Source organism: Tinamus guttatus, unplaced genomic scaffold, assembly GCF_059628265.1.
Source record: "Tinamus guttatus ecotype Peru unplaced genomic scaffold, ASM5962826v1 Tinamus_guttatus_pri_ptg000084l, whole genome shotgun sequence".
Lineage (NCBI taxonomy): Eukaryota > Metazoa > Chordata > Aves > Tinamiformes > Tinamidae > Tinamus > Tinamus guttatus.
The window spans coordinates 162,990-175,279 of NW_028288618.1; the positions used below are offsets into that span (position 1 = coordinate 162,990).

The window sequence follows — 12,290 nt, forward strand, 5'->3', positions numbered from 1 at the left end:
GTTGAAGCAGGTGGTGGGAAAAGCAGAAGAGCCTCCTGCTGTGGTGCACAGTCAAGGAGGATCTGTGGGCTGGGGCTGTTGCCAAACTCTTCTGGTCTTCTCTTGCAGCTGGATGAGGGACCAGTGGGTGAGCCAGAGGGATCCTTTGTGGACTATCAGACTACCATGGTGAAGACAGCCAAAGCCATTGCAGTGACTGTGCAGGAGATGGTGAGTGCCAGGGCCAGCTAGTATGCCACTGTCCCCCTGGTCATGCCTCTGCTCCAGAGGGGAAGAAAATAGACAGTGGAGTGGGCCTATGATCTCACCCAGCTTGGGGACACTGCCTTCCTTGCTTGCCTGTCCCAACATAGGGTCTCTCTGACTTCTGTTCTTCCACCTGCAGGTCACCAAATCCACTACCAACCCAGATGAGCTGGGCACCCTGGCCAACCAACTCACCAATGATTATGGGCAGCTGGCACAAGAGGCCAAGCTGGCAGCACTCACTGCTGAGAATGAAGAGGTAGGAGCCATGAAACCGTGAAGTCTGCCTGTAAGCATGGGCCAAAGTACTGGTGTGTGTCATAGGGAAGAGCAGAATTTCCTGGAGTGAGAGCAGAGATTGGGAGGCCTTCAAACTTCCTGCCAGAGGTGAGGGGAGGCAGCATTCAGACCTTCCTGGCAAACGTGTGGAAATGTGGAGCAAAGCTGTGTTTCCTTTTGGCAGGGCAGCAGCAGGTCTCCTGAATGGAAGGACTAGCAGAGAGGGGCAATATTGGGAATTCCTGTTGGAGCAGAGAGGGAGCGGTTGGCTTTTCCCATTAGGTATCACAGATGCAAGCGTTAGTTCCTTCTAGAGATGATATGCACGTTTGCTTCCAGATTGGCTCCCACATCAAGCGCCGGGTGCAGGAGCTGGGTCACGGCTGTGCTGCCCTGGTAACCAAGGCTGGCGCCCTGCAGTGCAGCCCCAATGATGCCTACACCAAGAAGGAGCTGATAGAGAGTGCGCGCAAGGTTTCCGAGAAGGTGAGCGGCCCAGCAGGGAGACGGGGAACGTTGTGCAAGGCAGGTGAAGGGAGGGGTGTTGGGTTGAACCACCTCTGAGCCAGGTGCAGTAACAGCAGCCTAGGCTGCTCTAGATCAGCGCCTTAGTGGGACGGGTCGTGTTCACTGCATCTCTAGCAAGCAGCTCATGTTGGGTGGTAGATCTGCACCTTCTGCTGTTATTGGTGGAAAGTATCCTATCAGTCTAGAGAACACAATAATAACAGATAAAAGCGTGGCTAAAAACCTCATTGGTAAGGATAAATCTGCAATATTTGTAAGCAAGTTTACAAAAGCAAAACAAATATTTTGTTCATACTGCCTGATACGTGTCTGCATGCTTTTTCCTTTCCAAGATTACTTTCCATCAGGAAACTTATTCTGCTATGAGTGTTTGCCAAAGTAGTAAGAAATGAGTTTAACAGTTAAAGAAGGAAATAAGCTATAACAATCTGATACCCATTATTCAAACTTTTCTTATTTGGAAATTAGGAGTCCTGTATCTCCAAACTTGATAGGTTAACTTCAAGATAAAAATAAATGAAAGCTTACAAAGGATGCTGAGACCCCATAGTGACTGTTTTCTCCTCTTAGTTTGAATCTGTCCTGTAGAGGTATCTGGGAATGTGTATAGTAGAGGCTGCCTGTATTTGCCCTGCTCTCCGAGTCACTCTGCATGTTTTCTTCAGGTGTCTCACGTGCTGGCAGCCCTGCAGGCTGGCAACCGCGGCACACAGGCCTGTATTACAGCAGCCAGTGCTGTCTCTGGCATCATTGCTGATCTCGACACCACCATCATGTTTGCCACTGCAGGAACCCTCAACCGGGAGAACTCTGAGACCTTTGCTGACCACAGGTACCAGGGTGGGAGATACAGCACCTCGTCTGGTCACAACCCAACCAGAGTTGGGGAGTTGGATCATATCCCACGCTCTCTTATTTTTCTTGGTTGTGGACCAGCCTAAGGAGACGTGCAAAGTCCAGGTCACACTGGCTCTCTTTCCCCTTCATCTTATGTATCGAAGGCTGGGCTTAACATCTTTCTAGATCCCTCACGCACACACGAGTTATACTCTGCCTCTCTGTTGCGGCACATGGCCAGGCTGTTAGCACGTTGTGTGGCTATCCAAGGAGTGTGTGTCCATGTAGAGAGCAGGTGCTTGACTATCAGTGCTTAACATACTGTATAAATGCACATACACAGGGCTGTGTTTTTTCTGACCCTTGTTCTCCTCAGGGAGGGCATCTTGAAGACAGCCAAGGCGCTGGTGGAGGACACCAAGGTGCTGGTGCAGAATGCCACAGCCAGCCAGGAGAAGCTAGCCCAGGCTGCCCAGTCCTCTGTGTCCACCATCACACGCCTGGCAGAAGTGGTGAAACTGGGTGCTGCCAGCCTAGGTTCTGAAGACCCTGAGACTCAGGTAGGAGGGGATGTCTGCTTTGAAAAGAGGCTGCTCATAAATTCCTTGGGTTTGAAGTTGAGAGTGTAGGGTGTCTTGTGTTGTTCTGGGCTCTGTGTGTCTCAGTGAGGACTGGCTGGGTTTTGGCTGCTCAGCAGAGCTGATTGAGCTGGACTCTGGATACTCAGGTACATCTGTGCCCAGATGTCTCACTCGTGGGCTACCACCAACCTCAGTGTGACCATCACAAAGCCATTACCCTGATCTTTCTTTCCCCAGGTGGTTTTGATCAATGCTGTGAAGGATGTGGCCAAGGCACTTGGAGACCTGATTGGTGCCACCAAGGCAGCTGCCGGCAAAGCTGGGGATGACCCTGCTGTCTACCAGTTGAAGAACTCTGCCAAGGTCTGAGTTGGAGTGTGCTGGGCGGATGGGGAAGAATGGATAGGGCAGGAGGGCTAGAAAAAGGGTAGGAGACCTTCTGTCCTTGTCTGTCATCATGCGAGGAACATGAGGGGAGGGGTGGGCACAGACATGGTGAATACATGACATGCAGAGAAGCACTATTGGAAGAAGAAAATGAGGTGATGTGATCTGCAGTATGGGGAATGGCAATTTTGGGCCAAATCAGGATGGAATAAAATGTGTTGGCAGTATCCAAGACCTTGCATGGGATCAACCTGGTTCTTTTATCCTTTCAACAGGTTATGGTCACAAATGTCACTTCCTTGCTGAAGACGGTGAAGGCTGTCGAGGATGAGGCCACAAAGGGAACACGGGCGCTGGAGGCTACAATAGAGCACATACGCCAAGAGCTGGCAGTGAGTACAGGCTGGGCTTCCAACCAGGCAGCCTTGGTGCCTCAGCCGATGTCCTGTCTGCCACCTGCCTTTACAACTCACCCCTGCCTCTCGTCTTGCAGGTCTTCTCCAGCCCAGTGCCTCCTGCCAAGACCTCAACTCCAGAGGACTTCATCCGTATGACAAAAGGCATCACAATGGCAACAGCCAAGGCTGTGGCTGCTGGCAACTCGTGTCGGCAGGAGGATGTCATTGCCACGGCGAACCTGAGCCGCCGCGCCATCGCTGACATGCTGCGCGCCTGCAAGGTACCCGCGCCTGGCCAGGCTTTGGTGGAGTCCAGCACGGGTGCTGTGGGGGGCAGCGTGTGCCCTACCCGCAGCTGAGGGTCCCTGGCACAAGCCCAGTTGCTGCTGTGGAGGAACATCCAGATGTGAATCTGGGCTCCCTGTCTCTGTCTCAGGAGGCTGCCTATCACCCAGAGGTGAGCGCGGACGTGCGGCAGCGAGCGCTGCGCTTCGGCAGGGAATGTGCCGATGGATACCTGGAGCTGCTGGAGCACGTCCTGGTGGTGAGTGTCTCTACTCTTGCTCCCACAATTTGCAGAGGCAACCCATAGACACCAGGGTGCTGCCCAAATCCCCAAATCCCTCTGGGCTCTGCAAGTTCTGAGATCCTTTCACACTCTTCCTTGCTGCCTCTGCAGAAGCTGCATGCAGCCAGTCCCCTGTTGCAGGGCAGAAGGCAAGGTGAGCAGGTGATGTGTCATGGCCACCCGGGTACAGGTCAGACTGATCTAAAAAGGCCTGCTCTTTTCTTCTTTCTACCAGGAACTGACCTGCTTACTGACTTGAGACTGCACAGCACACAGCTCCACGCAGGCTGCCAGCCTGTCTTCATCCAGTGCTCCTGGGGAGATGGGCAATTTTGCTGAACTCTGTGCTGAGCAGCTTCACTGTTGCAGTGCCATGGGCTAGTTTTGTTAAAAGTAGCTTTGGTCTGAACTAGGTAATAGCTCTCAGCTCATCTCTGAAGAGCTGGTGCTGGATTCCTTCTGAAATTCCTGCCCTGTGCCTAGTGTGTGGCCCCATCTCCGTCCCCAGTCCTGTACAAGAAAGGAGCATCTTCTGTTTTCTCTGGCTGCTTAGACTGACAAAACGAAGGTGAACTAGAATGGGAGTGCTCCTTATAATTACTTCAGGAAACAGATGTCAGAGATGAACAGTCTTTAAACAAAAGTATTTGGCCAACAACAGATGGAGATTAACTGGCTGTAAACAGATCGAGGCAGGAAATTCGACAACACGGGAGCAAAGTCCTGAAACAGCTTCCATTAAGAGTGGTGGGAGTAAGAAACTTCAGCTAGTGTGAAAGCAGAGCTTGTTAAGCTTGTAAAAGTGTTAGATGAGCAGTGCCTGCCTTGGCAGAGCTGTTGACTGCAAAGGCCAACTGCACCCTCTTGATGCACTCTCCCTGTGGCTTACTCCTCCAGAGTGGTTCAGTTGACTGCTTTAATTAGCTCTCTGCAATATCAGTGTGGTTTACATGAAGCAAATTAAGAATGGATTAGCCAAGGGGCTGGAAGAAGGGATCCAATGAACTAGTTCCAGTAGTTTGCATTCTTGGCAAGATAGTAAAGATAAAGCTGGGTTTGTTGGAAAGCTGAACAAAAGTGGTGCCTGTGGAGCTTCCAGTAACCCTGGAACTAGCGTAGCAAAAAGAACAGTGAGGATTTTACTAACTTGATTAAATGAGAAGGTTTCATGTTGTTTAGATTCACTAAATGCAAATATGGGGAACTCAGGCTGTTTCCTTCAAAGAAAAATGAGTTCCTTTAGGAAGAGTGTAACTAGCACTGGAAGAAGAAAGAGAAGGTGGGCAGGAATTGATGGCTGGAGATTGAAACCAGACACAGGTGAAATCACAGGTGAATCCTGAAGAAGATGACTGCTGGGATACAATCCCAAGGGAAGCACTGGATTTTCCATGCTTTGCATCTAGATCAGGTCTCTTTCTGGAAGCTGCTTTAGCCCCACATGTATCACCGCAGCCAAGACTGAAGTGCTGAGTGAAACTCTCTGGCTGACCTGTTGCTAGCAGATGATTGGGGTGATGACTTAGCGTAGCCATCTCCAAGGTCAGTGTTCTTGCAGATGCACGCCATTTGACTGTAGTTTGGGTGTAGCTGTCCAACTGACATGCGATGATTCTTTAATAGAAATCACGTAGTCTATCTCCTACAGTGTTCACCGAAGGTGCATTTTAGCAAGCTTATAGCCTGCAGGGTACTTTCAGCTCTGGATAGAGAGCATTTAGCAATTTTGAATACATCACTAGAGCAGACAGCAGAATGAGGCACTTTACCTAGATGTGCATATGACAGCAAACTGGCTGTCACTGTGTACTGTCAGCTTGGAGATTTCTTGCCACATGCAAGTCCTGTAAATTTTCTAGGATGGAACCGCATGAGTCTAGAACAAAACTCCTGTAAGAATCAGCGCTGGGCTCCCACAGCCCTCACAACACACTGATCCGTGAAAGCAGGAACCAAGAACACTGGTCACATTTATGAGAGGTCAGTGGGTTCCTGGAGCACAGTGAGTAGAAAGGATGTGGAGGTGCTGCTGGGGCACCTTGCTGTGGGCTCTTGTTTAGCTCAGCAGGGCTAGTTCATGTTCTCTGTACAGGGGACCTCAAGTCCCCCTATGGATGTGACAGAGCCTCTCCTCCCAGCATCAGCAAGACCATTGGGAACTGACAGCTCATTCAGAGTGTGAACAAGAGTTTGGTTAGGGTTCAGGAAAGAGCCGCAGGAGTTATTTGACTCTGGGTGGAAAATGCGTCTCCCAGCAAAAGAGTAAGCAAGTTAGCATATTTCATCTGGGAGGGGAAGGAATTTGAACCTCCACCGGGAATTGGTATTTGGTAACAATAGGCTTCTGTCAAAAAAAAAAAAAAAAAAAAGGCAGAAAAATCCAGTGGCTGGAAAGTGCAGTTGGACAGTTCAGAGTGGGTAGGACAAGGTGTGGAGCGGGAAGCAGAGGGCAGCCGCTCCTGGATGCTCCAGGCGGAGGCGGTTTCCAGCCCTCGGAGCCTCTCCGTCTAGCCAGCCTTGTCCCGGGGCGGCCCCAGCTCTGTGCCTGGGTGAGGCTGGCTGGGCAGAAGGCGAATTAACGATTGCAGCTCCTGACCTGGTGCCTCTGATCTTTCCCTCTGACTTCTCTTTCTGGTCTCTCTTTGCCCCTTCTCCGGGGAGCAGCCGCCTGTCCGCGCTCCCCCGCGCCCCTCTGTGCACTGCAGCGGTCGTGGCCCTGCCTCGCTCTCCCCGCTCCTGCCCGGTGCCTGTGGCTCCCGCAGGGTCCGAGCCCGGCACGGCTGCTGGACCCTGCAGGAGCCTTGCCCTGAGTGCACCCCCTTCCTGGCGCGCTTGTGTCCCTCTCAGGCCGCTCACTGCCTTCTCTCTCTTCTCTGTCCTTTCCTTTCAGCCGGTGAGTAAGGTGGAGCTTGGTGTGACTCCTGGTGCCAACTTGTGCATGGTCCCTGCTCGCCCGCGTGCCCAGCCTGCTGCTGGGGTGGCACTGTGTGCGCGTGCGTTTTGTGTGCGCGCGGCGGGTTTTGGAAGGACCCTGCGGTCTCTCCCTGCACGTGCACGTACACGCGCTCAGGCTGACGCTCTCCGTGTGTGCACGAGCCAGCACATGCTGTGCTATGCGGAGCCAGGAGCCTGTTCTCCGCCTGTCCTGGGTGACAGCAAGCGACAGGTCTGCGTGTGTCTCTACGCCAGGCGAAGCGAGAGACTGTGTGTGTAAACACGTGTGCTGTGCTGGGGGCTAGAGTGTGCTGTGCTGTGTGCATGCCCGGGCACCGGGGGAGTGTGCTCCTCCTCAGGGCTCCTCCTTCTGTCCTTATAGGACTCTCGAGGGACTGGGATGTTGCGCTGTGTCCTCCCCTGCACATCCCACATTTGCAGACAGATTTTCAGAAATAGGAATGGGGAGAGGAAAGTGATTATGGGTCTTGAAATGCTTTGGAAGGAGAGGGAAGTCCTGGGTGGGGTAGTTGTTGAGTGCATGAAGAAACTGTAACTTAAACCTGAGGAACTCATTGCCGTGAGATGTCCCAGAGGGAATGGACTCCACGGGGCTAAAGGGAGGATCATCCTTATCCTATGCAGAATGAGACCAGACAGTGTCACATTAAAAAGGACTGCAAATAATACATGGCGAAGGGACAGCACCTGGTAGGGAGGACTGAGGAACCCACCATTTCAAAGAGAGTATCCGGGACTCCTTGCTGTGCAATGGCTGGTGAGTGGCACTAGCAGCAACGCAAAATGAAGATGGTTGGGCCCCAAGCAGGACTGGCAGACCCTGCCCTAGGCAGACAAATTCTGGGAATGAGGGACAAATAGAGGGTTGTGAGAACCTGACAGGAAGGTTCATACAGAAAAGGAGAAGTTACGGACCTGTCACCTGCTTCACAGTGTGCCCAGGTCACCCACACCCCCGCTCCTTTCCCCACAGATCCTGCAGAAGCCAACGCACGAGCTGAAGCAGCAGCTGGCTGCATACTCTAAGCGCGTGGCCAGCTCCGTCACTGAGCTCATCCAGGCTGCCGAGGCCATGAAAGGTAAGTCCATGTGCTGCTTCCGGCTTGGGAGACAGGATCTAGGGCCATGATTATGGTCTGTGTCCAAGCAGCTGGTGGGAGTAGGTAGGGTGAGAGCCTGCCCCAAGCTCACAGATGGGGATGTACAGGGCTAGGGATCACAACCAGAAATGTGGCCCTGTGCAGGTTTAGCCTATCTTGGTTCTTTTTTCCTCTAGGGACGGAATGGGTTGACCCAGAAGATCCCACTGTCATTGCTGAGAACGAGCTGCTGGGGGCAGCAGCTGCCATTGAGGCTGCAGCCAAGAAATTGGAGCAGCTGAAACCAAGGGCCAAGCCCAAGGTAGTGGTGCTAAGCCCCATCTGACAACCTATGCTGAGCTTTGAGCAAGCTGGGGGCTCTCCTAACTGTGTGTCCATCTCTCCTTCCCCTTCCTGCACTGCCACTGCCTCCCCACATCTGCAACTGGATCTTTCTCCAGCAGCTTCTTGCCCTCTGTGTCCCACAGCCATAGTTCCATCTCTGTATGTGCACCCCTCAACTTTCCGCCAACTTCCAGAGATTCCAGGATATGCTGTATCTTGTTTCCCAACACCTCTCTCATAACCCTCTTTTCACCTACAGCAAGCAGATGAGAGTCTGAACTTTGAGGAGCAAATTCTAGAAGCTGCCAAGTCCATTGCTGCAGCCACAAGTGCCCTGGTGAAGGCAGCCTCAGCAGCCCAGAGAGAATTGGTGGCCCAAGGAAAGGTAAGGTTGATGAGATAGGGGTAGAAATAGATAGCATGTGACTCTGTGGTGGAGTGCTGTCTGTGCAGTGATGGGCTCCTGAACCCTGCACAACCCATGGCAGGTGAGCTTGTGCAGAAAACAGCTCAGAGACACTGATGCAAGGGTGGCTGGTGGACAGCATTTCCCTTTGTATAGCACCCTGAGGAAAGCCTTGTGTATCAAAGATCCTGCTGAAGGGGAAGTAGGAGCATTGGGAGATGGTTCGGAGATGTGTGAGGACAACCAGTGGGCAGCACATCAGCCTCATCGTGGAGATACACAGCACTTAGTCTGGTTAACATGACCAAACAGCAGCTACAGTTGACTGGAGCCCAGCTGATAAGGGCTTGCCACAAATGTGATCCCAGGGGCCCTGTCTTGGGCCAACAGGTAAAACTAGCCCTGTGTGGCTGGAGGCACGAAGCTGAACATGTTAAGAGATAAGGTGCAGAGATTAAACAGAAAGGGCAGATGTATGTAAGGCTGTGGCACATTCTCTATTACAGTCGTCTTTGGTTGAGACTGCATGTGTTTCTAGGGGGCATGTTCCTGCTCCTGGGCTTTGAAACAAGAGTCGGTCTCAGGTAGAGCTGAGAAGCCCGGCTCTCCTGGCACTGGGCAGCAGGGCAGCCTGGGTACACTGCAGCATGCACTGCTGCCTGCTCCCATGTCCTGCAGCAAGGGGCACAAGGGGCGCTGAGACTCACTCCTCCTCTCCCGACTCGCAGGTGGGCACCATCCCGGCCAATGCAGTGGACGACGGGCAGTGGTCCCAGGGACTCATTTCAGCCGTGAGTATCAAGGTTGCACGTAGCCATCATGGGACAGGGCAGATGCCTCATGCAGGCTGCGCTGCAAAGATGAGGACACTCGGCCCTTGTGCTTCTCCTGCACAGAATACGCAGCCCCTTTTCCCACTCCCACCACCTGGGTCATGGTGTGGGAGGTGCTGGTCTCTATCGCGTGCCCTCCTGCCTGCATGGGAGGTACAAGCTCTGAGGAGGAGGCTCCCACACCCTCTCCTACGCTCTCTCTGCAGGCGCGCATGGTGGCTGCTGCCACAAACAACCTGTGCGAAGCTGCCAATGCCGCAGTGCAAGGCCACGCCAGCGAAGAGAAACTCATCTCGTCGGCCAAGCAGGTGGCTGCCTCCACGGCGCAGCTCCTGGTGGCCTGCAAGGTGAAGGCTGACCATGACTCAGAGGCCATGAAGAGGCTCCAGGTGAGTCCCAGTTAATCTCTCCTGCGCTAATTGGCTCCCTAGGTTCCTCAGCATCAACTGAGTGCTCCAGGGGTGGGTGGAAGTGCGATCATGGCATGCGGGGAGCCTAGGATGGCACTGTGGCGCACCAGAAAGGTGCCTGAGCAGAGGCGTCTCCCCAGGGCTCATGCTCCCTGCGTGCCATTGTTGGAGGCTTCCTCAGGGCCTGCCCCGTGGGTGCCAGCAGAGAGGGTTCCCTGTGGGAAGCAGAGCTGGTTCCGCCACTCCCTGTGCCTAGCTAAGGGAATGCCCTTCCCGTAGCTTCCCCTTGCTGCAGGGCTGCAGTGAGCCCCGAGGCGGGCACAGGGTGTCAGGCCTGGCGTGCTGCCTCAGACAGGCCTCTGTGTCTTGTCACCAGGGATGGCTTTTAGCCACGTCACTGCTCTTCTGCACCACCTCCAAGGGCACGTCCAGGCACTGTGGGCTCCCACCTCCCAGGCTCCATGGCTGGACCTGCCATGGGAGGAGTGGGGGAAACAAGGGGATCCGTAAAGTCCTTGGAGACAGGTGCCTAGCACAGGAGAGCAGCACTGGGGCACAGCTTGGCCTCCCTGGGTCAGCTGTGTGCTGGGATGTGTGATCTGGGCTGCTGTGCTCCAGGACTCAGTCGCTGTGCTCCAGGACTTGGTTACTGAGCCTAGAGGCATTCAGATCTACTTGTCTGACCCAGGCATGATTGAAATGTGCACATCAGACCCCTGGCATTCAAGGGGTTAATGCTTGGGGCACATTTTGTAGTTCCTTGCTCTGCCATTAACCCAGAAACACCATAGCACGCAAGGGGTTAATGCCCATGTGTGGCCCAGACAAGGTCCCAGCCCTGTGTTTTTGGGGTGGTTCTTCAGGGCCGAAGGCTGGGGAGCGTCAGCCAGGCCGCTCCAACGTGCCTGCCCCGCTGCTGAGATGGGACGCGGAGCCAGGGACTCCGTGTGCATGCCCAGTGTGGGACGGGAGCGCCCGCGCCGGGAGCAGCAGTGCCTGAAATGGTCATGAGCGGGTTGCTGAGGCGACGCGCAGCTAACCATGTAAAGGAATCTGCCCGCAGCTCCCGGCGCCTCTCCTGCCCGGCCCCGCCGCCTGGCCCCTGCCCGGCCTGGGGGAAAGCGGAGGCCCCGGGGGGCTGCAGCACAAGCCCCTGGCCCAGCTGTGCCCGGGGGTCGCTGCAGGGCTCCCGCGCTTGGCCACACTCCAGCTTTTGCTCTCATCCCGCATCCAGCCGTGCGCGGAGGGGGCCCTGCACCTCCCTGGGCGTGCGTCATCCCAGGGCGCTGCTCCCGATGCCTGCCCCTGCGCACAGCCTCCCTTCCCGCCTGCATTCCCAGAGCCGTGCCGCGCCATGGCCACATCTCTGCCCTCCGCTCCCCACTTCCCTGCGCGCTCGCAGCCGGCCCTGTGTTCTGGCGACGATGCCTCCCCTGCAGCGAGGCTTCCCTAGCGTCCTCATGCCCGGAGGATGGAGCTGGTGTGTCCTGGAGCGAGACCGTGCTCAGCAGGCCGGGCCTCACCACTGCTGCCTCTCCCTCTCGCCCGCTGCAGGCCGCTGGCAATGCCGTGAAGAGAGCATCTGACAATCTGGTGAAGGCAGCACAGAAAGCAGCTGCCTTCCAGGACCATGATGAGACCGTGGTGGTGAAGGAGAAGATGGTCGGGGGAATTGCACAGGTGAGGAGAGGGGCTCTTCTTTATAGGGCACAGTGCTGTGATCCAGCAACACTGAGCAGCTCTCCAGAGAGCCTCAGCAATACTGCGGGCAGGGAAATTGCACCTCTGCCACCCACCGTCAATTAAATCCCAAGGATTCCCAGTCCTCCTCCTGCTTGTAGTAGCAGGCACCACTAGTGAATGTGCTTGTACCACAGTCCCAGGCACGTAACAGTGGTACCAGCACCATCCCAGCAGCCAGGACACAAGTGGGGCAGGGCGAGGGCTGAGAACTGCCTACCGTGTGAAAATGGTCCCAGTCCTGTCTCCTGGCTGTGATCTGGCTCGAGCTGTGAGCCCGTAGGGGAAGGGAGCAGCGATCCTGCGGGCTCTCACTGCCTTCTTGCCCGCAGATCATCGCCGCCCAGGAGGAGATGCTGCGCAAGGAGCGGGAACTGGAGGAGGCCCGCAAGAAGCTGGCCATGATCCGGCAACAGCAGTACAAGTTCCTGCCCTCGGAGCTCCGGGACGAGGAGCAGAACTGAGCCGTGTGCGACGCAGCTGCTCCCGGGCAGAGCCCTCCCGCCACTCGCTGCACAGACTGCTGCCACCGGCTCCTATTTAAGAAGACCCAGCTCAAGCTGAAGGGCTGCCTTGGCTAGCCCAGAGCTCTGCCTGCACCCGGAGCGCCGGGCCTAACTGAGACACCGCTCACACTGCCCTAAGCAGGCGCCGCACCAGCACCTCCGCTTTGCCGCCCAGCCCACCTTCCCACGCGC

The 12,290-nt window shown here is 55.1% G+C and overlaps 1 protein-coding gene across 1 annotated transcript in view; it reads left to right on the top strand.

Annotated features, from left to right (window-relative positions):
• The window catches only part of TLN1 (talin 1), a 37,444-nt gene extending 25,154 nt beyond the window's left edge, over nucleotides 1–12,290 (top strand). The window contains exons 41-56 of the mRNA XM_088520267.1: nucleotides 109–210; nucleotides 386–505; nucleotides 865–1,011; nucleotides 1,719–1,885; nucleotides 2,267–2,450; nucleotides 2,709–2,834; nucleotides 3,134–3,250; nucleotides 3,352–3,537; nucleotides 3,693–3,800; nucleotides 7,753–7,858; nucleotides 8,056–8,180; nucleotides 8,463–8,588; nucleotides 9,338–9,400; nucleotides 9,649–9,831; nucleotides 11,407–11,532; nucleotides 11,925–12,290. Of these exons, the coding sequence (XP_088376393.1) occupies nucleotides 109–210; nucleotides 386–505; nucleotides 865–1,011; nucleotides 1,719–1,885; nucleotides 2,267–2,450; nucleotides 2,709–2,834; nucleotides 3,134–3,250; nucleotides 3,352–3,537; nucleotides 3,693–3,800; nucleotides 7,753–7,858; nucleotides 8,056–8,180; nucleotides 8,463–8,588; nucleotides 9,338–9,400; nucleotides 9,649–9,831; nucleotides 11,407–11,532; nucleotides 11,925–12,056 (2,118 nt within the window). The 3' untranslated portion in view covers nucleotides 12,057–12,290. The remainder of the gene's footprint in view (nucleotides 1–108; nucleotides 211–385; nucleotides 506–864; nucleotides 1,012–1,718; nucleotides 1,886–2,266; nucleotides 2,451–2,708; nucleotides 2,835–3,133; nucleotides 3,251–3,351; nucleotides 3,538–3,692; nucleotides 3,801–7,752; nucleotides 7,859–8,055; nucleotides 8,181–8,462; nucleotides 8,589–9,337; nucleotides 9,401–9,648; nucleotides 9,832–11,406; nucleotides 11,533–11,924) is intronic.